The sequence below is a fragment of the Rhinopithecus roxellana genome, chromosome 14 (assembly GCF_007565055.1).
Source record: "Rhinopithecus roxellana isolate Shanxi Qingling chromosome 14, ASM756505v1, whole genome shotgun sequence".
NCBI lineage: Eukaryota > Metazoa > Chordata > Mammalia > Primates > Cercopithecidae > Rhinopithecus > Rhinopithecus roxellana.
In genome coordinates this window covers 88,928,857-88,955,906 of record NC_044562.1, presented here as the reverse complement: position 1 = coordinate 88,955,906, position 27,050 = coordinate 88,928,857, and the positions used below count along the sequence as shown (strand labels likewise).

At 39.9% G+C, this 27,050-nt stretch overlaps 1 protein-coding gene across 4 annotated transcripts in view; it reads right to left on the bottom strand.

Annotated features, from left to right (window-relative positions):
- The window catches only part of CDK15 (cyclin dependent kinase 15), a 132,506-nt gene that overhangs the window by 84,406 nt on the left and 21,050 nt on the right, over positions 1-27,050 (bottom strand). For all 4 annotated transcript variants that reach the window (XM_030916582.1, XM_030916581.1, XM_030916583.1 and 1 more), the window contains 3 exons: positions 19,615-19,738; positions 17,848-17,968; positions 3,826-3,919 (listed from right to left, as the gene is read on the bottom strand). In XM_030916582.1, the coding sequence (XP_030772442.1) occupies positions 3,826-3,919; positions 17,848-17,968; positions 19,615-19,738 (339 nt within the window). The remainder of the gene's footprint in view (positions 1-3,825; positions 3,920-17,847; positions 17,969-19,614; positions 19,739-27,050) is intronic.

Here is a 27,050-nt window from a genome sequence, read left to right as displayed (position 1 = left end):
AGTCTCACGCTATTGCCCAGGCTGGAGTGCAGTGGCATGATCTCGGCTCACTGCAACCTCCACCTCCTGGGTTCAAGCAATTCTGCTGTCTCAGCCTCCCAAGTAGCTGGGACTACAGGTGCACACCACCACACTCAGCTAGTTTTTGTATTTTTAGTAGAGATGGGGTTTCACCATATTGGCCAGGCTGGTTTTGAACTCCTGACCTCAGGTGATCCAACTGCCTTGGCCTCCCAAAGTGCTGGGATTACAGGCATGAGCCACCACACCCGGTCAATTTCTGTTCTTTATGAAATGGCCACTCTAAGGGATTTTGTTATGGTAGCAGGAATGGACTAAAAACCTCAATACACATTTCTCAAAAGAAGACCTACAAATGGCCAAGAGGTATATGAAAAAATGCTCAATATCATTAGTCATCAGACAAATGAAGACTAGAACCATGGTGAGATATCGCCTCACAACCATTACCAAAAAGATGAAAGAGGTGTTGGCAAGAATGCAGAGGAAAGGGAACATTTGCACATTGATGGTGGGCATGTAAATAGCACAGCCATTATGGAAGATGGTATGGAGGTTCCTCAAAATATTAAAAATGGAACTACCATATGATCCAGCAATCCCAATACAGGGCATGTATACAAAGAAATGAAGTTAGTTTGTTATCTACAGTCCCATGTTATTGAATGCAATTTTCTTATTGCATCTGTAGTTTCTTGCTCTGCGGACAAAGTGAGAAAGTCATCATGTTTAGCAGCTGTGTTATCATTTATACCACTATGTCTCAAGCAGGTTAGAAAATTATTAGTTTTTCTCTTTCCAGCATAGTACCTAGCCCATTGTGAGTCCTAAAGAGTGATCAGGCCTTGAGAAGCATCTTGCTCACTTCATTCTATGATTTTTCTAAGTGCTGTGCTAACTATACACTAAAGAATCATCAAATGATTGCTTTTTAAATTGTATCGTCATTCAAAGATAGTATGTCGTATTTTAAAGGGTTATTTTAAATTTACATTTATTATTATTAGAGATGGGGGTCTCACTACGTTGCCCACACTCCTGGGATCAAACGATCCTCCTGCCAGCCTCCCAAGCAGTAGGGACTATAGGCACACATGACTATGCCTAACTGTATATTGTATTTTAAAAATCAGTTTACAAGACCAGGCACGGTGGCTCATGCCTATAATCCCAGCACTTTGGGAGGCCAAGGCAGGTGGATCACGAGGTCAGGAGTTTGAGACCAGCCTGACCAACATGGTGAAACCCTGTCTCTACTAAAAATACAAAAATTAGCCTGGCGTGGTGGCATGTGCCTGTAATCCCAGCTATTCAGGAGGCTAAGGCAGGAGAATTGCTTGAACCGGGGAAGTGGAGCTTGCAGTGAACCAAGATCACACCACTGCATTCCAGCCTGGGCGACAGAGCGAGACTCTGCCTCAAAAAAAAAAAAAAAAGAAAAAAGAAAAAAATCAGTTTATATACAACTCTTCAAATACTAATAGCATATAAGGATATACTTACATTTTTTTTCAAATAAACTACTCTTCAAATATCCTAATAGCACATCTTATTTCAGTATTACAATTTATATTAACTATCTTTAGATACATCCTTTTACATATATACATAACTTATGTTTGTTTCACATATATTTACTTATACGTCACCATTGCTCTACCTAGACTGAACAACACTTGAAAATACAGATCATGTGTTTTTCTTATTCTTTTTTTTTCCCCCTTGGCTTACAGCTTCTTACAAGACCTTGTAGAGTCTTGTAGAGTTACTCACCTTATATATGGTGAATAACCACTAAGTGTTGTTTCCTGATTAAATGACCAGGAAAAACTCTGCAAATGTATAAAACATCATTGCAGTATCAGAACTGCAATTGTGCTTCCTCTATTGTGGACAAGAAGTAATACTGCTAAGTGAAAGAAGAGAACAATCGGGTTAAATTTCAGGTAATACTTGCTAGCAGTTAGGTTACTGAAACATCGTACAACAATTTGTATGAGACAGGAAGAAAGCAAACGTCTATTGAGCATTTATGGTGCATGGAGCTTGTTATGCATTTGTTCTCATGGAATTCTCAAAGCAAGATTTAGAAAGTCCTTATCATTGTTCCCATTTTACAGACAAGGAAATGAAAGTTCAGAGGGACTACATAACTTGCCCTTGTTCATTTAGCTAGAAAATGGCTAGAATTCAAACCCAGGTCTTCTGACTCCAAAGCTATTACAGTAGGCTGTCTCCAGCTTAGATGATGTTATAGCACCCAATAACACAATGTGAAGAAAGGATTTCTCTGCCTTGCAAGGACGTTTTTAGAAAAAGTCTTTTGGCTTGGATTTTTTTTTTTTTTTTTTTTTTAGTTGTGAATGCTTCCCAGTTTTTCCCATGTTCCTTCATAATAGTCCCCATGTTTCTAGAAGAAAATTTAATGTCAGTAATCAATCTCTATAAAATGTCTTAATTTCACAAAGTACATTTTATTTTAGCCAGAAGACAAGGAGCAGGATCCAGGATAGCAAGTAATAAAGTACCCCCCTGCACCCCGCCGATTTAAAGCACCTTGACACTTTCTACAACATGGATGAACCTTGAAAATATGCTAAGTGACATAAGTCAGATACAAAAAGACAAATTTGTATGATTCCACTTATATGAGGTACCTAGAAGAGGCAAATTCAGGGAGACAGAAAGTAGATTAAAGGTTACTAGAGGCTAGGGGATAGAAGCCGGGCAGTTATTGTTTAGTGGGTCCAGAGCTTCTGTTAGGGATGATAGAGAAGTTCTGGAAATGGATGGTGGTGATGGTGGCGCAACTATACAAATGTACTTAATGCCGATAAGCTGTACACTTAAGGAGGGTGAAGATGGTAAATTTCATGTTTTATATATTTTACCACAATAAAAATATGACCAAAAAAGGAAATATACAGATGACTATAGTATGACTGTGGTACTATATAAGGGCCATAAAAACAAAGCATATTGTAGGCAAATGAGGTAGGGATAAATAATGAATTAAGAAATAGAGCCACATACACACACAAAGGCACCTTGACACTTTAGGAACTTAGTTGTGGATAAGCATGATAAATGGTACACTTCTCTCACACTAAGAGGGAAAGCCTCTGTTCTATCAGGGTTCTATGAAAATTCTGTGTCTTTTTTTTTGTTGCCCAGCCTGGAGTGCAGTGGCATCATCATAGCTAACAGCAGCCTCGACCTCCCTGGGCTCAAGCAATCCTCCCATCTCAGCCTCCTGAGTAGCTGGGACTAAGGTGTGCGCCACACAGCCCACTCATTTCTGTATGTTTTTGTAGAGACGGAGTTTTGCCATGTTGCCCAGGCTGGTCTCGAACCCCTGGGCTCAAAACAATCCCAAAGTGCTGGGATTACAGGCATGAGCCACTGCACCCAGTTGAAAATTCTCTGTCTTATTTTCAGTTGACAAAGATCCAGGGCCAAATATATGGTAGCATTAGAACTGGAGGTAGCAAAGTAGGGGCGTGTCTGAGTAGTAATGACAGAAATTGCCCTGGGGAGGTTAAGACAATAATAATGATGGGTAGCAGGAGACCTGAATGTCATTCAGTGAGCTGGATTCATGGGCTGCTATGGGGCAACAGGGAGTTTCCTGACCACACATTCCCAGAGTGCTTATAGCTGTGGCAAATGCTACAGTTTCTACAATCTTAATATACGGCTTAATATCTCAAAGCAGATGGACTGCTTCATTTGTCTGTAAGGCAAATTTGGTTCAAAACTTAAAATGCAGATATTTCATTTTCTTTAGAAGAAGAATTCTCTTACCTCCCAGATTTTCTCCAGCTGTTCAAGGATGTTGGAAACCCCAGGAAACAAAGGTTGACCCTGGAACATTTCAATAAAGATGCAGCCTGCACCCCTAGCAAAGGAAACAAGAGTAAATTGACACTTTGAAAGAAATCATACAAGCGAAACTGAACTACTAGAATTTCTCCTCCCAAGAAATATTTTAGGGAGAGTTAAATAGGGACCACATGATATTAAAAGTCTTGGGCCAAAAAAAAGTCCCCATATCAAACAAAAATAAGAACAGCCTACAGCTTTTTATTAAAATGGAACACCACGAGAAGCAGTTAGGAAAGCAGTAGAGTTAGCAAACATTGTAGATCATTCAAGCTCATTATCTGTTTTAGGAGAAGAGGGGAAAGTACTGTACCCCCAAATTTCATTTCATCCCCACTTTTCATTGAGTCTAAGATGCTATCATTGTAAGAAGCATCATTGGTTTTTTGCCATTAAGAAAAAAAAGGCAAGTTAAACTATGACATGATCAGAATGTTCATTTTATACTTATTGTAAGGGCTGTTATAAATTTAATTAAATGTAGATTATTTTCTCATATTGCATACTTGTACATGAAAAAGAAACATTAAGCAAAATAAATTGGTTTAGGTATTCCTAAAACTTTTCCACATTCAGCATTTGACTCAGACTCTTTGATGTCTACACTTATCTATGTATCATCCTCTATATTAAGAATTTGATGATGCAGCATTTCTTAAAATAATCCATAAAACAACTAAGAGTCATCGGTCCTGGGCTCCTAAGCTGGCCTAGCAGTTATATAGTGTTAGCTTACTTCTGACTCCTGCTTAAAGAATGTTGCTAAACATGTCTGATTTGCTCCTTCTCCACAACAATTTGGTTCCTAGGAGTTTAAAAAAAAAAAAATAGGACGTTTGCAGAGTTTTCTTCCAAGTTGCTGACACCGATTCTGCAATTTTTTTTTTTTTTTTTTTTTTTTTTTGGTGGAATCTTGCTCTGTCGCCCAAGCTGGAGTGCAGCGATGCGATCTCAGCTCATTTTAACCTCCGCCTCCCAGGTTCAAGCGATTCTCCTGCCTTAGCCTACCAAGTAGCTGGGATTACAGGCGCCTGTCACCATGCCTGGCTAATTTTTGTATTTTTAGTAGAAACGGGATTTCACCATCTTGGCCAGGCTGATCTTGAATTCCTGACCTCAAGTGATCCACCCACTTCGGCTTCCCAAAGTGCTGGGATCATAGGTGTGAATCACTGAGCCCCGCCATTCTGCAAGTTTTGATCCTGGCTCATTTGATGTTGACACATGTGCAATTCTAACTATAGTCACAGCTGCAACCTGGCTGACTTATATTGTTAGATGCTACTGATTATAAGGTGCATCCTGATTTAGTGGGAAATGTTCATCTTTAAATAGATTAAACAGTGAAATGTAAATTTTCTCTCATACACGGTCAAGCTAAAGGATAATTACAGACGGACAGGAAGGAGTAAGATTTATTTTGCTAATAATACATATTTTTATTCTCATAAGTCTTTTGAGTGTTAGAAGTGGTTCAGGTGACTGATTACAGAGACTATCCACATGGTCCCATACTTCTCTCTTTTCTTTTCTTTTCTTTTTTTTTTTTTACTGCAAACCTCTTTCACTCTACCACATAATTTTGCAAATTCTGTTACTCATTTTGCCATTTCTGTGTGGCATGATAAAGAAGGAAATTTAAGTAAAACATTTTATCGTAGATATTATTATTAAAAATTTATTATCAAGTTTATTTTAAAATATGGTCCTTAATATTATTCATATGTGTTTATTACATATATGTGTTTATTGCATATTTTTACTTTTTCCATCTGACTACAGACATATGGTCTTTTTTTTTTTTTTTTTTTTTTTTTTTAATACAGATGGGGTTTCGCCATGTTGTCCAGGCTGGTCTTGAAATTCTGGGCTCAAGCAATCTACCTGCCTAGGCCTCCCATAAAGCTAGGATTATAGATGTGAGCCACTGCACCCGGCCTGATACACTGTCATACTGACGTAAAAGTAATCTGTTTAGATTACTTTTCATTGATTGTGTAGGAGAAAGCAGATTTATTGACAATCAAGTTTAAAAACTGCTTTGTTTCTGGTTTGGGAACAGAATACATATTAAAAGAAAGACTGAAATTTATTTGTATCTTATCCTGTAAAAATAGACAAAAACTCTTTTCATAATCTAATATTTGGTTTTAACATAACTGACTGACTTGTTCTTAGAGTTTTGTTTAAAAAATGATATCAGACTGAGCTTTGCAAGTAGGTTTGTCCTCCATGAAGCAACAGGTTGTTTTTATTGCCAATTTTTTTTTTTTTTTTTTTTTTTTGAGACAGGGTCACTCAGGCTGGAGTGCAGTGGTGCAATTTCAGCTCACTGCAACCTCCACCTCCCAGGTTCAACCAATTCTCCTGCCTCAGCCTCCCAAGTAACTGGGATTACAGGCATGCACCACCATGCCTGGCTAATTTTTGTATTTTTAGTAGAGACAGGGTTTCACCATGTTGGCCAGGCTGGTCTCAAACTCTTGGCCTCAATTGATCCACCTGCCTCAGCCTTCCAAAGTGCTGGGATTACAGGCATGAGCCACCATACCCAGCCTTATTGCCAATTTTTAAAAAGCCTCATTTTATTCTTTTCTTTTTTATTTTCTAATATTTTTTATAGAGACGGGATCTCACTATGTTGCCCAGGCTGGTCTTGAACTCCAAGCCTCAAGCAATCCTCCTGCCTTGGCTACCCAAAGTACTGGGATTACAGGTGTGAACCACCACGCGCCTGGCCTATTTTTTCTTTTCTACTGATTTTTGCTGTATAAGAAACATCTTGACATGTGACACAAGAATTTTGATCAGATAAATTTAACTTATGAATCTGGTAGAGTATCTTGAGGTAAATTTGTAGAATTATTGTTATTTTAAAGTTCCTCATTAACTTGTATTTAAATATCCATGTTCTTTTTGTCTCCTGTCTTTAAAACAAGAGGTATTAAGGATATAAATGAAACAATATATGAAGGCGAATAAAAGTGATGGAAAACTGTCAAATGCTTAAAAACACCCTGGTTGCTAGCAATGATCCACTAAGAGATAAGCCAACGGAGAAACCTAGTTCGTGGGCACCACCAAGTGGTCTTCACCCTGCCCCCTGTGACTTCTCCACTTGCACTTTCTTGAAAGGCCTCAAACCATTTTGTTTTGAAGTAAAAATAAATACGTGTCTGTGTATATAAAATACATACATAATTGGCTTATTACTTGGTTATAAAGTAGAAATGGAAATGTATTGGCTTTTAAAGGCATGAACTAACCCGCTATCCAGTTCCCAAACACCTTCCAGAAACCCCAGGAGCTCACAAACCACTAGAAGGATTGAAAACATTTTAAACAACATTCAAAAAATGACATTCCTAGGTTTAAACCTGTAATTCACTTTCTTTTCTCCCCCAAAAAGCCTTCCATTGCCTGGAAGAAGCTTGTTGCCTTTTCATAGTGTGTCTTTTTTTTTTTTTTTTTTTGAGACGGAGTCTCGCTCTGTTGCCCAGGCTGGAGCGCAGTGGAGCGATCTGGGCTCACTGCAAGCTCCGCCTCCCGGGTTCACGCCATTCTCCTGCCTCAGCCTCCCTAGTAGCTGGGACTACAGGCGCCCACCACCACGCCCGGCTAATTTTTTTGTATTTTTAGTAGAGACGGGGTTTCACCATGTAGCCAGGATGGTCTCGATCTCCTGACCTTGTGATCCACCCGCCTCGGCCTCCCAAAGTGCTGAGATTACAGGCATGAGCCACCGTGCCCGGCCGATGTGTTTTCATACTTACAGCTGTAGGGAACCAAGAAGTCATTTTGTTACACAATTCCTTAGTGTCGTGTCATTTACCTTCTATACCACTAAAATTGTATACAAAATTATGTAAAATATATTGGCAAAAACTAGAGCACTCAGGCCATTATATAAGTACCATAAAGTAACATAAGATGTTTGTGTTCCAGAGATATAATGCCAATATTTGGTTTATATGCTTGAAATTCTCCATTTGCATTTTGGGGAAGGTTGAAACCTTCCTTATCTAACAAATCTAAGTCTAAGGTTACTCATTTATACACACACACATGCACACACACTATATATATAGTGTGTGTGTATGTATGCACTTGTGCATGCCTTTAGAACACTTACAAAATTCCTAAATCAATTTTATTTCAGTACATGGACTATCCACAGGTACCATAAATATCAACGCATTGAAAACAAAATAAGTCCACACTGTAAGTTTGAAAGGTGACAGATCTGTTCTAGGTGTAAGCATTGTAATCCCAGCACTTTGGGAGGCCAAGGCGGGCGGATCATGAGATTAGGAGTTCAAGACCAGCCTGGCCAACATGGCAAAACTCCATCTCTACTAAAAATACAAAAATTAGCCTGGCATGGTGGTGTGTCCCTGTAATCCCAGCTACTCAGGAGGCTGAGGCAGGAGAATTGCTTGAACTGGGGAGCCGGAGGTTGCAGTGAGCCGAGATCGCATCACTGCACTCCAGCCTGGGTGACAGAGCCAGACTCCATCTCAAACAAACAACAAACAAACATACAAACAGAACTATGCAATTTATCTTATTTTTTCATTTCTGTTCAGAACTGTTTTTTTTTTTTTTGAATTTGCTTCTTAAGAATACAAGTCATGTGACTATCATCTATTTTGCCCACCACAGACTATTGTTAAAGCAAACATTTTAAATATTCTGAACATTCAAGTCCAGATAGGGAACTAGCTTCTACTTTCTTTTATTTTTCTATTTTGTTCTTAAATCTTCATTCCTGGGGCTCCTCTTACCCTACATATCTTTAAGCTTCTCTGAGGATTTCTGCTCTGTGGAGATACCCCTGGGGCAGCCCGTGTAGATGAAGGGGAAATGCATATGCAAGGGAGAAAAGACCTGGTGACATCAAACATTAAACCCTTCCAGAAGGGAGAGAAGCGCTGGATCATTTTATTGTTCCAACTGTGGTCCTTCAGTCAAGTTAGAGGAAACTGCTTACATGTTTTCTCCTCTTTCTGGTTCTCCTTCTAATTTTTCTCTATTCTGAACATGAACAAATTCTTCCATAAGAGGGGGAAAGATTCCTCAGATTCCTTAGGCAGTCCCTGGAGAAAAAAACCATCTCAGGAGTTTTAGGCTTTTTGGAGGTGCAAGGAGCATATCAAAATGTTGTTGGGAGAAATTAATCAGTATTTCATTTTTTACTGTTGAAGTTAATTCAGAATAACGTAATATATGGCAGTGACATGACATTCTCACTTGCTTTTCTCTAGACCACTCTTTTTATATTTGGAAGTCTGCAGCAAGAAATTTGACAGTAAAGGATCTGTTAGGCAGAGACAACTTTCTCTAGTCCTAAAACCAGCAGCTGCCTGAAACTGATACTGAATAGACGACCTTGTGTACTGAAATAAATGCTTCTTGAAAACTCAGTGTACTATGACATGGATGAACCTTGAAAACATTATGCTAAGCAAAACAAGCTGGACACAGAAGAAGTATTGTAGGATTCCACTTACATGAGGTACCAAGAATAGTCAAATTTGTAAAGATAAAAAGTAGAATAATGGTTACCAGGGGCTGAGGAGAGGGGGTAATGGGAAATTATCGTTTAATACGTGCAGAGTTTGAGTTTGGGATGATGAAAAGTTCTGGAGACGGACAGTGGTGATGGTTACAACAATAATGTGAATGTACTGAATGCCACTGAATTGTACACTTGAAAATGGTGATGAATGGTAAATTTTATGTATATTTTAACACAATACAAAAAAACTAAAAACCACACCATTTAATAATCCTAAAATATTGCATTTTTCTCACTAAAGTCCCTAATGGAATCTTTTAAGGTCTGAAAAGGTAGCAGAAAGAGAGAGAAGAAAAGATGTCGGAAGATGAGAGAATGTTGGTTGGGAGCATTGGGAATAACAAATATGTCCTAGTTGCAAGTTTTCCATAATTAACTAGAGCCCCTGTTTATTTGCTCTGGCCCCCTACTGACACTGCTGCCACCAGGCCTCATTGTGAAGGAGAGGCTCTGCACTACGGGTTATAATTGGTTTCTTTAAGACAGAGGTACCAATGCTCACCAAGTGTCATCTACCTCCTACAAAGGCATTCACTTTGGACCCTATGGGGTTGCATGGCCTAACAGAATAGGATTATTTTTCTTTCTTTTTCATTCTTTGCCAACTGGAAATCTTCTCCCTTCTCACTTCCCCTCTTATCACTCTGAAAAGAAAGAGAAAAAAATGGGAGGAGAGGGATCTCAGTGTAAACACCCAAGGTCTAGCAATTACTTTGAGGGTAAACAAATATAGTGAGCTCAATGGAAGATGCATATTGTTGTATTTCTACATTACAATTTTAGTTTTACCAGGCAAACAACAATCAAATGGAATCAATAAGAATAACAATAATTTTAACTTATAATTGCATTTTTATATTGTAAGTGTCATTGTTGCTCATGGTTAAATTCATGAAACACTTATCCATGGAATAATACACATTTTTGTACATGCGGTAAAAAGGTAAGAGATATAGGTTGGTGCAAAAGTAATTATGGTTTTGCCATTACTTTCAATGGCAAAAACCACAATTACTTTTGCACCAACATAATACATGGTTTAAGAGAGACTTAAAGAACTGGTAGATGAGCTGAAGAAATTACCCAGAATGCATCACAGAAAGTTAAGGAAATGGAAAATATGAAGGAGAGAATAGAAATGGATAACAGAAGAATATGATCTAATAGTCTTTCATTGGAGATCTACAGACAGAGAATAGAATAGAGTCAATATTCAAAAAGAAAATGGCTGATGAAAGACATGAATTCATAAATGGAAGAGGCACAAGATATACCAAGCAGGGTAAGTAAAAAGAAATCCACACTAGACACCTCCTAGAGAAATCTGCCTAATTACAAAGGCAAAGAATAAAGTCTTTAAAATATCCAGAGAAAATGAGATCACTTGCAAAAGGAAGGTAATAAGGCTAAAAGCAAACTCCTCGACAGCAACAAAGGAAGACAAAGAAGAGGAATGACATCTTCAAAGTTCTGAGGGAAACAACTGTCAATCTAGAATCACATCCCCAACAAAACTATCTTTCAATAATTAGGGTTTATCTTCTGAAAACAAAAACAGAGAATTTGCCACCAGCAGGCCTACATACACACACAAAAAACTCTAAAAGATGTATTTCAGGAGAAAGGAAAATTATTCTGAAAGTGGTAACTAAAGTGCACAAAGGAATAATGAGCAGTCTTAAATTTACTCGCACTTAATGAAAATAACTTCAAAGCATATAAAGCAAAAGTGGATAGAATTCTGACAAATCAACAATATAGTGAATGATTTCAACACATCTTTCATTGGTAGGTTAAAAAGACGAAAATAATATAAAGAAGATTTGGATAACACAAACACCAATCTTGAATTTTTGAACATATGTAAAAACGGTGGCTCACGCGTGTAATCCCAGCACTTTGGGAGGCCAATGCAGGTGGATCACCTGACGTCTAACGTTCGAGACCAGCCTGGCCAACATGGCAAAACCCCATCTCTACTAAAAATACAAAATTAGCTGGGCGTGATGGTGTGCGCCTGTAATCTCAGCTACTCGGGAGGTTAAGGCAGGAGAATCGCTTGAACCCGGGAAGTGGCGGTTGCAGTGAGCCGAGATGATAGAGCCACTGTATTACAGCCTTGGAGACAGAGTGAGACTCTGTCTCAAAAACAAAACAAAACAAAACAAACAAACAAACAAAAAATAGCACTCAACAATTGGGCGGACACACACATTCTTCTCAAACACACATTCTGTGTGTTATGAAATTACAAATTCTGATCACATGTTAGGCTAGTGCGTCTCACACTATCTGTGATGAAACAGGATTTCACAATTTGGAGGCAACTTTTAACCTTGAAATAATTTCAAACTTATAGAAAAGTTGCAGCAGTATAAAGAACTCTCTTATATCCTCCAAACAGGTTCAGTCATTGCCAATATTTTGTCACTTTTGTTTCATTATTTTATCTATCTATCTATGTATCTGTCTATATCTTTTCTGAAGCGTTAGGGGGTAAATTGTAGATATCATGACTCTTCATCCCTAAATAATTATGTTGGTATTTTCTGAGATTCAAAGTATCCTCTTACATAACAACAGTACAATTATCAAAATCAGGAAATTTAACATTCATCCAATACCCCTATCTAATCCACAGTCCCTATTGAAATTTCACCTATTGTTCCTACAGTATTCTTTAGAGCACCATCTGCCCCAAGATCCAATCTAGGACCATGCATTACATTTAGTTGGCATGTTTCTGGAGTCTCCTTTAATCTGGAACAGTTCCTCAGTTTTTATCTTTTAAAATCTTAACACTTCTAATAAGTACAGGCCAGTTACTTTGCAGAATGTTCCTTAAACTAGGTTTATCTGATGTATCCTCATGATTAGATTCAGATTATGCTTCCCCCCAACAGAAATACCACATAAATGATATTATATCCTTCTCAGTGCATCATATGAGGAGACACATGATGCCAGTCAGTCCCATTATTCATTATATTAACTTTAATCACTTGGGCAAGATATTGTCTGCCAAATTTCTCTACTGTAAAGTTACCATTTTTTCCCTTTGTGATTAACAAGTAATTTGTGAAAGGTACTTTGAGACTATGTAAATATCTTATTCCTCATCAAACTTTCCCCCTCTACTTTAGCATTAATTATTCTTGTTTCTACCAAATACTACTATACTGGTTATAAAATAGTGATTTTCTAACTGTCATTTTCAATCCAGTTATTAGTTGACATTATTCTGTCAGGAGAAGCTTAGGCTGTCACTCTGTTGCCCAGGCAGGCTGTAGTACACTGGCGCGATCTCAGCTCACTGCAATCTCCTGAGAAGCTGGGATTGCAGGCGTGCACCACCAGGCCCAGCTAATTTTTTGTATTTTTAGTAGAGATCGTGTTTCACCATGTTGGCCAGAATGGTCTTGAACTCCTGGCCTCAAGTAATCCACCCACCTCAGCCTCCCAAAGTGCTGGGATTACAGGTGTGAGCCACTGTATCCGGTGAGCTTCCCTTCTTATCTAACTAGCCAGGAAGCTAGCTATCTTATTTTATTCAATGGATTATAATCCATTACTCTCATTATTTACTTTGATGCTCAAATTGTCCCAGATTTAACCAGCAGAAGCCTCTTCAAGTTGCTTCCCATGTCCTTTTGACATATTCCTATCATTTTTTGATTACTTTGTAAGGAAATTTTCTGGCCCAACAAGATGCTCCAGGCTCATCTTGTACATTCTCTGCCCCAGCTTTAGAATCAGTCATTTATTCAAAGAATCCAAGTTCTCTTTAACAGAAAACGTTACTAAGAAATCAGGGTCTGGGTAGTAGACCAACATTTATGTAAAATATAATAATACATTTCATTTAAAATATATGCTATATCTGGCATCATTAAATGCAAATCCTCTCTGAGGGAATGCACTTCATTCAAGTCATCAAAGAACTCTCACAAATAAAATTCCAAGGCAAATCAGCATATCACTGTCAAAAACACATGAACACACATAGGAAAAAAGATACCATATGTAAGAACAAAAAGAAACAATAAACTATGAAATAGACTTACAAGAACTTTTGTTTCAGATATGTCAGACCTTCAAGAGAAGGTTATAAAACTTTATTAAAAGTCATTTAAAAATAACTTAAACAGGTGAAGCAATATGCCATGTTAAAAAATTGGAGGACAATACTGTTTTATAAAGAAGTAAATTATCTACAAATTGTTCTATAATTACTATGCAATTCCAATGAAAATCCCAGGAGCATTTTTCATGAAACTTGAAACATTAAATCTAAAATTTATATGAAAAATCAGAAGAGAAATATAGCCAAAACACTCTTGAAGAAGATGAAATAGGCTGGGAGACTTGGCCTACAAGATACCAAGTATTATTGCAAAGCTATAGACATTAACAGTGTGGCACTGGTACAAAAACAGACAAATTGGCAGAACAGAGAGCACAGAAACAGACCTATGTATTTATGAAAACTTGATATAAAGGAGATTTGGCATGGCACATCACTGAAGAAATTAGTGTGAAACAACTGTTGAGCAAATACAAGTCAATTTCAATGTATTAAAGATTTAAAGTGAAAGCAGAAACTTTACAATCTTTAAAAGAATGTATTGGACAGGCTGGGGGTGGTGGCTCACACCTGTAATCGCAGCACTTTGGGAGGCCAAGGTAGGGGGATCACTTGAGGTCAGGAGTTCGAGACCAGCCTGGCCAACACGGTGAAACCTCGTCCCTACTAAAAATACAAAAAAATTAGTCAGGCATGGTGGTGCATGCCTGTAATCCTAGCTACTCGGGAGGCTGAGGTGGGGGGATTGCTTGAACCCAGGAGGCGGAGGTTGCAGTGAGACGGGATGGCGCCACTGCACTCCAGCCTGGGCTACAGAGTAAGACTCCATCTCAAAATAATAATAATAATAATAATAATAATAATAATAATAATGTATTGGACAAAATCATTCTGACCTCAGGGAAGGAAGGAATTTTTAAACAAGAAGCAAAAAGAGCTACCCATAAAAGAAAAGAGTGATAAGGTCAGTAATATTATAATTCAGAACTTTGTTCAAAAAGACAACATAGGCCAGTTGCGGTGGCTCACACCTGTAACCCCAACACTTTGGGAGGCCAAGGCAGGTGGATCACCTGAGGTCAGGAGTTCATGACCAACCTGGCCAACATGGTGAAACACCGTCTCTGCTAAAAACACAAAAATGATCTGGGCGTGGTGGGGCACACCTGCAATCCCAGCTACTCGCAAGGCTGAGGGACGAGAATCGCTTGAACCCAGGAGGCGGAGGTTGCAGTGAGCCGAGATCAAGCCACTGCAACAGAGCAAGACTCTATCTCACACATACACACAAAAAATATATATATATCTGAAATATTCACTAACAGAAAATAAAGTATAGCGAAACAGATCAACATGGATGAATCTTAGAAACATGTAACATATGGAATGAAACAAAACCAAGTCACAGAAGACTAAAAGCAATATAACATCATTTTTATAAAACCTCAAAATCAAGTAAAACAAAAAATTCTTTAGAATACCTCTAAAATGTAAAAGGATTATTTTAAAAAGATGTAAGAGAATACTGACCAAAGAAAAGGAAAAAAAAAATCAGGTAAAGGCCTTCTAGTGGAGGGGCAGGGTATGGGAAAGGGACACAGTTGATAGGATAGCACGGATTATGTTCTAGTTGTTACACTGGGTAGCAGGTTATGGAGGTCATGTTATTAAGCTTCTGAATTGGTTGGGCGTGGTGGCTTATACCTGTAATTCCAGCACTTTGGGAAGCCAAGGCAGGAGGATCTCTTGAAGCCAGGAGTTTGAGACCAGCATGGGCAACAAAGTGAGACTCTCTCTCTCTACATTTTTTAAATTAGCCAGGTGTGGTGGCACACACCTGTATTCCCAGCTACTCAGGAGGCTGAGGCAGGAAGATCACTTGAGCCCAGGAGTTGGAGGCTGCTGTGAGACAACCTCACCTCTGTACTCCAGCCTGGGCAACCAAGGGAGACTCTGTCTCTAAAAGTAAATTAAACTTCTTAATCTACATCAGCTTTCTTAATCTTGACACTACAGACGTTTTGGGTTGGATAAATCTTTGTTGCAGGGGCCTGTCCTCTGCACTGTAGGATGTTTAGCAGCATCCCTGGTCTCTACCCACTAGATGCCAGTGCTACCCCCACCCCCCTACCCCCAGCTGTGAAAACAAAAAATGTTTTCAGGCATTGCCAAATGTCCCCTGCAGAGCAAAATTGCTCCCTGGTTGAGAATCACTGATCTACACATATGTTATATACACTTTTGAATGTTTTAAATATTCCATAATAAAATATAGTTTAAAATTGATGGGTGGAAGTTTCACTATGTCTGTGAAACATAATCAGGAAGCTATCATTAAGAGCTGAGTAAGCCAGAGCCTGCCGGAGTCCTTTGAAGTGACAGTGCTGAGCAGTGTGAGCTGACAGTTTCAGGAGGGTTTTGACTAGCACATGATATTTCTAGAAATTGTGCCGGGTATCAGAAATCAATGACTTACACTGGAGAAAAATGTCTGCAACCTTTCTTAATTCTTTGGGAGATCTAAAAGCTTAGCTTAGTCTTTTAGGACACCATTTAATTTTTTAAAATCAATTATGGATTTTTGAAAATAGGGCTTTGTGTTTTTATATAAACCCTTTCTTCCAAGGTACTGAAAGAGATTCATATATTTCATTACCTTTGGAGAGTTGGCTGTGTCTGTAAAGTCATCACATGTCTAACAGTGGCCCCCAGATGACTGGGAGGTCTCCAGGAATATGATCCAGAAAAAATAACACTGCCGTTCTAGGATGATGAGTGTCTGAGAGCTCACTATTGCACCCCATTAACCTTAGAGCCTCCCCAACTCTGTGGCTTTACTTGAGAGCACCTATCTGGATTCCTTCCTTCCTTCCTTCCTTCCTTCCTTCCTTCCTTCCTTCCTTCCTTCCTTCCTTCCTTCCTTCCTTCCTCCCTCCCTCCCTCCCTCCCTCCCTCCGTCCCCCACCTCTCCCCCCTCTTCCGTTCTCCCCCTCTCCCCCTCTCCCTCTCCTCTTTCCCTTTCTCCCCCTCTCTCTCTCTCGTTCTCTCTTTCTTTCTTTTGGATGGGGTCTCACTCTGTAACCCAGGCTGGATTGCAGGGGTACCATCAAGACTCACTGCAGCCTCAATTTCTCAGGCTCAGGAGATCCTCCTACTTCAGCCCTCCTGAAGTGTTTAATTAGCCATCACACCTGACTAATTTAAAATAAAAATGTAGAGACGGCATCTCACTGTGCTATCCAGGCTGGTCTTAAACAACTGGGCTGAAGCGATTGATCCTCCAGTCTTGGTCTCCCAAAGTGCTGTGATTACAGGCATGAGCCGCATGCCCAGTCACCTGTTTGGTTCTTATACTTGTACTATAGCTCCATTTAACTCAGATGGGGAGAGTTTATTACCTTCATTTTTTAAAATGGAGAAACATAGACACAGAGAGGATACATGACTTTTTCAAGATAACAGAATCCAGAGTTAATTGATTAGAAATCGAACTGGCATGAAAATCGGGTGTCTTGAAGCTCAGTCTTTTTTTTTTTTTCCCCCTAAACCAGGCTCTGAACTATGTTTGGACATGTGTAAGTATGTTCATGCAGATGTGTGTGCATGCACATGCACGTGTGTGCACATCTGTGTGTCTGTGGTTTGGGGATGTATGTTTGTTTCTCTGAGGATAAGGTGTCAAGGAGGAGACAAGGCAAAGGATTAAAGAGAGGAGCTAGGAGGAAAGGCATGAAAGAAAGAGCATGAGATTGCCGGAGTGCTGTGGTGTAACCCTATAGTCCCAGCTACTCAAGAGGCTGAAGTGGGAGGACTGCTTCAGCATGGGAGCTCAAGACCATCCTGGACAATCTAGTGAGACCCCAACTTCAAAAAGTAAAATAAAAAGAAAGAGTGTTCGATTCAGAAGATGCCTTAGCAAGAACTCTGTAGGTCTCAGTTCAACAGTAAAAGGTTGTAGAATAATTGCAAGAATCAAATGAGATGTATCTCTGAAAGTACTTTATGTTTCTGTATATAAATATTAGTATTTTTTTTAGTAGAGCTACTCAGGAGGCTGAGGCAGGAGAATCGTTTGAATTCGGGAGGCGGAGGTTGCAGTGAGCCAAGATCACGCCACTGCACTCCAGCCTGGGCAACAGAGTGAGACTCCATCTCAAAAATATATATGTATATTAGTGATTGCCATTATTAGAATTATTATTAAAATATAATGTGGACGATAAAGCAACCCTCATGCGTAGGATGACTCACACTTTCTCCATTTTCTTGGCACCACTCTTACCATATGTCCAGCTCAGAGGAATATTCAGTGGCTCCCAGCAAAGCATCGGGGGGCCGGTACCAGAGGGTCACGACTTCTGAAGAGTATGTCTGGCTGGGAATGGACTTGGCCCGAGCAAGACCTGTCCAAAAGGGAAAAGCATAAAACCCATTGTTCTGGACCTTGGCTTGCACCTTGATGCACTGGACCGGGGTAAACACCATTAAAAAAACACACACACAAATTTAGGTGATTTTAGTAGAACTAATCACTATCTTGACTCTTGTCTATCACTTCTTTAAGTGAATTTCTCAAATTTTGGCCTGCTTTGCAGCTAGATGTGGCCTTCTTGGCAGCTGAGTGTGGTCAGGTGACTAAGTTCTTGCCTATATTATATGAACAGAGGTGATATGTGAACTTCCAGATCGTGCCTTAGTGGAGGGGTTAAGGGTTCTGTTTCCCTTTTCTCCTTCCTCCAGGCTGTGATGAGCAGGAGGTGGCAGCCATCTTGAAACATGCAATGGGGGATGGTGGAGCCACGTAACAGAAGCAGCCTGGGTGAAGACAGCATGGGGCCACCATACATGCTCTGCCCGCTTAGTTCAGGACTGTGTTGCAAGAGAAAGTTAAGTTTCTAGCATGTTATACCTCTGTAATTTTGGGTCTCTGTAACAGAAACTGAGCTCAGTTTATGACTAACATGGCCACCTTCTGTTTTGGCACTCCAGGAAAGCCCAGTTTAGTAGATAAATCATCCAAATTAATTAGTTTGGTAGGACCTTAGATGAATTTCTAAGTGCTGTTCTGCAGAATGAGTCTTTCTGTCAGTCAGCTGTTTATCTCACAGAATTGCAAAAAAAAACTTCAATAGATGGGTTCGCTATTGTTAACGAGAATTGATAAACAAATATCTGTTAAATGCTTACATGTCAGGATAAAAGCTGCCATTTCAGAATAAATACTGCAGTGATAGTATCACCATTTGGCATCTGCCAAACAGAGAAGACTGGTTCCTTAGCTCACATAGAGCCAGTTTTTCAACAAGTATTTATTAAGCACCTACTATGGTACCAGGCACGAGGGATAAAATGATAAGCAAAAACATACCCAGGGTGCCCTCATTATGCTTACAGTCAAGTTGAGACAAAATCATCACGCAAATCTATATATATTTGTGCGTGTGGGTGTGCGCACACATGTGCATATATTTGTGTGTATGCATGTATTTGTGTGTGTGAATACAACTATAAACTGTGATAAATGCTAAAATGGAAAGATACAGTGATACTTAGAGGAAATCTGCTTCACTTTAATGGGAATAAAACTTTGCATCTCACACCTATATAAAGAAGGTAGGAGAGCAGGAACAAGTGTCCTGGAGTCTCCATCCTGACAGGAGTCCATGCTACAATCTGGGGTTAGCCTCTTTATCATCTTGGGATAATCTCGATCTATTCAAATATAATTTGTATATTCACTTAGATTTAGGAAAACTTACTAAGTACAGTTTACTCTACCAATGTCTCTATATCAAAACTGGCAGTGGGGCAGTAGGGGTGCCCAGCTTTTGGCCATCTGACTAAACTGGGACTTGGTGGAATCCTAGAAAGCTACCAATCCCTCCCTGTTTTGTGCCTCACACTTCCTTTATGGTAGTTTGATATCCTCACAAAGCATCATGTTCTCAGGCCTCCAGTTTTCAAAGTCCAGGCCCAGTCGATGCTTAAACAAGTGCACACAAAAGCGTCATTGTTCATAGCCCAGAATGAGACCCAAGGAGTGACTTACCAAAATCAGCCAGTTTGAGCTCTCCCAGGTGACTGATGAGTAAGTTCTGAGGTTTCAGGTCCCTGTGAAGAACGTGTTGGTGGTGGATGTACGCCAGGCCCCGCAAAAGTTGAAACATGAAAAGCTGGAAGGAAGAAACACTATCCATAAGGAGATTTGAGCCACTACGTGCTGATTTCGCCTCTAAATCAAAAACAGTCATCTCAAAGAATATAGTAAAAGTGTCTGAGAGCCAAAAAAAAAAAAAAAAAAGAAGAAGAAGAAGAAGAATTTTACATTCAGAGGGGGAAGAAAAAGGACAAGGAAAGTCAAGTAACTAGACTGTGTCCTAAACAAAGGGAATCTGGCTTTTCCTGACATCTCATTTCTTTGATACTGAAGGAATTACCCTTCTTTAAAAATCTAAAGTGAAACTTTGAAGTTTCCTTTGGAACACTAGTTATTGATTTAGATGTGAAAGATTTAATTTTTTTCCCCACCGATGAACTTGGCATATAAGATCAAAGTTGACCTGGAAATGATATTCTAAAGTTTACAACTGCTTAAGTTTTCCAGGCTCTCTGATATGAAACCCTTTTAAAAACACAACACAAGGAGACCACACTAAAAAAATATATCTTTAGATGGTATTAGAAAATAAAGAAATCTTTATCTTCTTAAACCTATTTTTAAAGTCTTAAATTCAAAGTCGAAAACAAGGGAAATACATCGTACGATGAAAAGGGAAGAGAGACCAAAAGAAGTTAGATCCCCCCTCAAAAAAGGAAATCAAAAAAGAATAAGGAATAAATTGTAGAGGGAAGAAGGGAGAAAGGGTAAATGGTAGTGGTGGAGAAATAAAAGGGAAAAACACATTCTAAGCTCCAATTTAAAAGTGTTTCATGTGGTTATGAGGCACCGAAACCAAAGCCATTACTAGGTTCCCACCATTACGGAAACTTACGGGAAAAAAGAATGCTTAGTATTCCAAGTATCTTTTGCTATTTTCCAGTGCCATTGGCAATTGAGAATTCAAACACCAACATCAGTATTTATAAAGACCTATGTCAACTGAGAACATGTTCTGGCAGTTCAGAAAGGAAGGGCTGGGCCCAGCATTTCTGGGACATGGGCAAAATGGCAGATGCAGAGTTATGTGGATTAATCCTCTTTTTCAATAGTATCTTAGAAAACTAGGACCTTCAGAGATGCTAGGACCACTACTGACCTAACAATGACCTGGAAACATTGGAGCCAAATGGTCTAATGGAAGCAGGAGCATGGGGAGTTTACCTGCTGTAGCACACCTGCAGCTGTGCAGGTTTCATGTAGCTACCACATCAGGTTCATAAACCATTTAAGAATTTTAAAAATTTCTTCTGACTCCTAGTCAAATGTTAACTGGTTCCATGAATCTTCCCAGCATTTTGTCTTCCCGGTGCTTGAAATATACACACACTATTCATTTTACCATTCACCAAGCCACAAAGCTTCCACAGCACAAAATTCCTACACTGACATTTAAACCTTCTGATTGGTGATAAATATAAATGTGTTCATGGAAAAGACAATACAAAGAACCAGCTTAAATTCCAGGTAAAAGACAAGAAGATACCATAGTATGTGCTTAAAAATATGTTTTTCAAACTGGCCCAGTGGCTCATGCCTGTAATCCCAGCACTTTGGGAGGCCAAAGTGAGCAGATCACCTGAGGTCAGGAGTTCGAGACCAGCCTGGCCAATGTGGTGAAACTCCATCTCTACTAAAAATACAAAAATTAGCTGGGTGTGGTGGCGTCTGCTTATAATCCCAGCTACTCAGGAAGCTGAGGCAGGAGAATTGCTTGAACCTGGAAGGCAGAGGTTGCAGTGAGCCAGGATCGCGCCACTGCACTCCAGCCTGGATGGCAGAGTAAGACTCCATCTCAAAAAAAAAAAAAAAAAGTGTTTCAATATGCAGGATTAGGGAAAGAGGAAGATAAAGACAGGTAGATAGAAGACAGGAAGTTGGTGACCAGTGAGGGATACAGCCTTTGGAATGCCATACTTATCCTCAGTTTACAGAGAAAAATGGGGCTCACTGTAACTTTAAAAACATGTCTAGGAAGAGTCAGAGCCAAGACTCAAATTCAGACTTGTCTGACTCCACTATACCATCCTGAGAAACTAGAGAAAAGACAGAAAATGAAAACATGAGAGGGAAGGAGGGAGCTAGCTGGCTGAGTCAGAGACAGAACTTCTTAGTAGGTCAGCTTGAAATGCCTTTTATGTCCCAGGTGTAGACTGTTCTCACTAATTAGCCAGTCACTTCCCACCTTCTTGCCATTCAACCCCTTTCCTCTCTGCCAGATACGTCTACAGGCATTTGTAAGTGGTAAAGCACTGCAGCATTAAGGTATGGCATTTTATAACCACATTTCTCAAAACTTTTGTGCTGACAAACCTCACGACCCACTCACCCTTTCATCCCTCCCAACCTGGATTCTTCCTTCAACACTGCAGAAGCTTCACCAGTTACTGCACCCTAACATAACCAAATATGATGGCGTCTGCACAGTTCAACATCAGCCAGACTGCAGGTGACTCTTTCCAGAAAGGCTTCCCAAATCCCAGGGGTTAGACCTGTTTCCAACTCAATAAGGTTTGGGGGAACAAAATAATTCCATTGAACTAGTGCCATCTGGGCCAGGAGTTACTCAAAAACTAATGAGATCCGTTAGCCAACTCCTTATAGGGAAGCCTGAGTCCTTCCATCCCCCTGGAATCCCTGGGACTCATTCTACTAGAAATACCAAACAAGATAACCTCACTAGGATTCCCACCCTGCCTTCCTTGGTCACAACTCAAAATATAAGCCTCCGACTATTCCTTTTCCTCCCAACATGCTCTGATCCATTCTGCTCTGTGCTTCCTGTTTAGCCTCGTATCTATTGCTCTTCTCTCTCCCAAACCTTTTCACTGTTTACTCTCCATTCCTCAATCCTGCTTTAAAAACTACCTAAAAGCTAACCTCTGGTGAATTTCCTTCTGGCTCCTTTCCTTAAATGAGACCTTGAGCTCACTGCTTCCCTATAGTATTCTCAAGTGGATATTAGTTTTTCTATAATTTCCTCATACATTTGACCGCTGACAAGTGTCATAAGCTGCCTCCCTTTTCCCCACTACCACTTCAAAACCATTACTGCTCTACTTTGAAGTAAAAACCCCCGTCCCTCGGATTTTAATGCCATCCAGTGACATCTTCCATTACTCTTCTTTTAGCGGTCATTCACTGAACTCTCAATCACTCTCTGTCATTCACTGAAGATGTGGGCACTTGGATCACAGCTGTTGCCTCTATGACATTAGTGCCCATGAGAACAGCTCTAGCCAACCTCAGCTCCAGCCAACCTCAGCTCCAATGATCTGCTTCTCCAGTCCACTTCAGACACTAACTCGGGTGGTCACACACTAGATCTTGCCATTGTATGGAACTGTTTGTCCTCTGAAATACAAAATTCATCCCCCTATAAAAATGCTTTTGCAATGATTGTGTCATTCACAGTGTTTTTTACCATGGTTTCCTATGACTTTTCCTATGAAATCCAATGGATACCTCTTATTCCTTATCTTTGCAAGATTTGGCATCATAGACCATGCCTTCCTTCCTGAGGCGCTGCTCTCTTCTTTTGGTTCCACAATCTCCTAATTTTTTTTCTACCCCTCTGGCTGTTCTTTTTATAGATTCTACTTCTACTGATATCTAATATATTGATATTCTGGCCAGGCGCAGGGACTCACAAGTGTAATCCCAAAACTTTGGGAGGCCAAGGCAGGAGGAGTGCTTGAGTCCAGGAGTTCGAGGCCAGCCTGGGCAACACAGCAAGACCTCATCTCTATAAAAAATAAAAATAGGCCAGGCACAGTGGCTCATACCTGCAATCCCAGGACTTTGGAAGGCCAAGGCAGGTGGATCACTTAAGGTCAGAAGTTCAAGACCAGCCTGTCAAACATGGTGAAACCCTGCCTCTACTAAAAATACAAAAATTAGTCGGGCGAGGTGGGGGGTGCCTATAGACCCAGCTACTTGAGAGGCTGAGGCAGGAGGCTTGCTTGAACCCAGGAAGCGGAGGTTGCAGTGAGCTGAGATTGCACCACTGCACTCCAGCATGGGCAACAGAGACTCCCATCTAAAAAATAAATAAATTAATTAAAATAAAATTAAAAAAATAATAATAACATATTGATATTCTTAGGGTTCCATCTTTGATCTTCTGTTTTCATTCTACACATGCTCCCTTAGCTATCTTACCCATTGACAGTGCTCTAATGAACAACTGTATTCTGATGATTTCAAAATCTTTATCTCCAATTCAGATTGCCTTTCTACTTTAGGCCCACATAGTCTGGAGTTCACCTGTACATCCCACAATCACCTCAAACTTAGCATATCTAAAACACAATTCACAGTATCTCTCAAAAGTAAATTTTTCTTTCTGATTCTCTATCACAGTGAATGGCACCATTATCCATCTTAATACTCAAATCCAGAAAAAGATATCGCTGACTCTTGTTTTTCCCATCAGTTCTGGCTAAGTAATTGGTCTCATATCTGCCCACTTTCTCCTACCATCATCTCACATCTGTACCACTGTGGTTCTGATTAGCCTCACTGTCAAGGCTGGAACCTTAATAGACACCAGCATTCAGGAAATGAGTAGATGGAGAGAGGTAGAAGAAAACAAGGAGAAAGTAGGGTCAGGGGAATATAACGTTTCAAAAAAAATGTATTGCCCTCATTCCAGTCTATTCACCACACTGCCATCAGTGTAAGCTTTATAAAAAGAAAATCTGAATTTATCACCTCTTTGTTTAAAACCATTTAATGGCTCCTGATATAAAATAGCACGACTGTAATGTTGTGAAATATATGTTTGATCTTCAACTAGATTCCTGGCAGCCAACTCCTAAAATCCTTAGAATCTCCAAAGTGATGTATTTTTGTAGAATTGCCTGATAGCTGGCAGACCCTTGGGTAGCTTTAGGATAGGGACTGGTCACTGGAAAGACCAAGACCTGATTAGGGAGGGGAGAGGGGATGAAGGTTAAGTTGATCACCAGTGGCCAATAGTTTAATAAATCATGCCTACACAATGAAGCCTCTGCAAAACCCGGAAAGATTAGAGTACAGAGACCTTCTGGATAGCTGAACTCTCATGGAGGCTTCTGGAGGAGTATTGCCTGGGATGGGCGTGGATGCTCTGTGCCCCTTCCCACATTCACTGATGCCTCCACTTTGGAGAACTCATCCTTACTCCCACCTGCTTTGATTTGGATAACCTCTTCCTTTGTGCCTCCATATACCCACAATAAATTCCTTTATTTATTAGTGTGTCCCTCACAAATCCACAAGGTCAATGCAGTCAAGAGTATGACTTTTAGCTGTATTTCCGATGCTTGCAATACTGTCCACCATACCCTCCTTCTTGAAATTGCTTCTTCCCTTAACTTCCATGACAGTGTGTGTTTTTTTTCCAGATGCTCTGCATTCCTATAAGCTGCTTCTCTTCGTTCCTTAATTTCCTGTTCTTCTTCTCATCCCAAAAGGCAAAAGTCTCATCATCAGTCCTCCTCTCTTTGTGTATTTGCTCTTTTGGTTGCCTATTCCTTGTCTTCTAAACTCTATGTGCTGAAGACCCTGAGATCTACACGTCCAGCTCACAGCTCCCTTCTGAGCACAGATTTCCTTTTAGATTGCCTACTGCTCATTTCCCTTCGGAGATCCTGTCTCACCTGGGACCTCAACATGTCTGAAACAGGACTCCTCCTCTTTCTCTCCAAACCAACTTCTTCTCCTATTTCTGTTAATAGAGCTACAATTCTCCTCATCAGTCAAACTCAAAACCAGTTATGTCTGGCCCCATCCTTTCCCTCCTCATGCTCACATTACCAAGAGGTGAACTCTTCTTTGTTACTGATTTTCACATTCCTCTCCATTCTCATCGTCACTACCATAATGTTGTACTTGATTACTAATTGCTAACTAGATCCTTGCTCAGTGCTTGGCTCTTGACCAGCACCATCAGCTTGGCTCATGTTAGAATACAGAGGTTCAGGTTTAACCCCAGACTTGCTGAGTCAGGTCTCCGGTCACTTGTCTGCTCACTGAAGTTTGAGAAGCATTAGGCCAGGCCACATCAATAAATTCTTTGGCTCACACCTGTAATTCTAGCACTTTGGGAGGAGGAGGTGGGAAGATCATTTGAGGCTGGGAGTTTGAGGCTGAGGTGAGCCATGACTGCGCCACTGCACTCTAGCCTGGGTAACAAAACGAGACTCTGTCTCAAAACAAACAAAAAATTCTTAAGTGGAATCCCTGACTCTAGTCTCTTCTTTCCTTTCATACATCCTATAGACCACAGTGATATAAATTTCTTCTGATCATATTATTTTATCTCAGCTCAAATTTAATGACTAATGACTGTACTCTCCAAGGAATAAAATTCACATTTCTTTCTTTTTTAGGGACAGGGTCTTCCTCTGTCACTCAAGCTGGAGTGTAGTTTTGTGATCATGGCTCACCTCAGCCTCAAACTCCTGGGCTCAAATGATCCACCCACCTAGCCTCCCAGGAGGCTGGGACTGCAGGTGTATGCCACCATGCTCAGCTGATTTTTAAATTTTTTGTAGAGATGAGGTCTTGCTATGTTGCCCATGCTAGTCCTGAACTCTTGGGCACAAGTGATCTTCCTGACTTGGCCTCCCACAGTGCTGGGATTATAGGTATGAGCCACCATACCCTGCCCAAGGTCCACATTTCTTAGAAAATGAGGCTCTCAGCCACCTACCCAATCTATTTCCCCAGACTTGTGTATGCTGTTTCACTAATATATTCTGTATTTCAGGTCAACAGAACTAGAAATGCAGTATGGCACTAGTGGGAAAGAATTTTAACTAAGAATCACTTTTAGCAATGGCATAAGTTGGTTCTGTAACCTCAGGCAAAATGTTTATCCTCTCAGATCTTGGATTTCTCCTCTGCAAAATAAGGAAGTTAGACCAGGCTAGTGCTTTAAAGATTTTTTTACTGCAGTCTACAGTAAGAAATATATATGTATCTGGTATTCACATCCATACATAAAAATATAAGTACAGTTACAATTGAAGCAAAAGTTGCAGAAAATAATACTTGTTCTTTCAAAATGTAATGCATGCTAATATTTTCTATTCTCTTCTCATTTATTTATTTCATTTTTAAAAATGCAGGTTGCTCACCACCATATTGATTTCAAAACGCACTAATGGAACATGGAGATTGCAAAACACTGTGTTTCCTCTAACCCGAACAAGCCATGACTTTTGGGTCCTCTTCCGTGAACATATCCTCTATTTCCCTACTCTGTACCTTTGCTGAAAACATTTTCTCTCCCTGTAACATGCTCTCCTATTCCAGACTCTTGAAATACAGTGTGTTTAAGA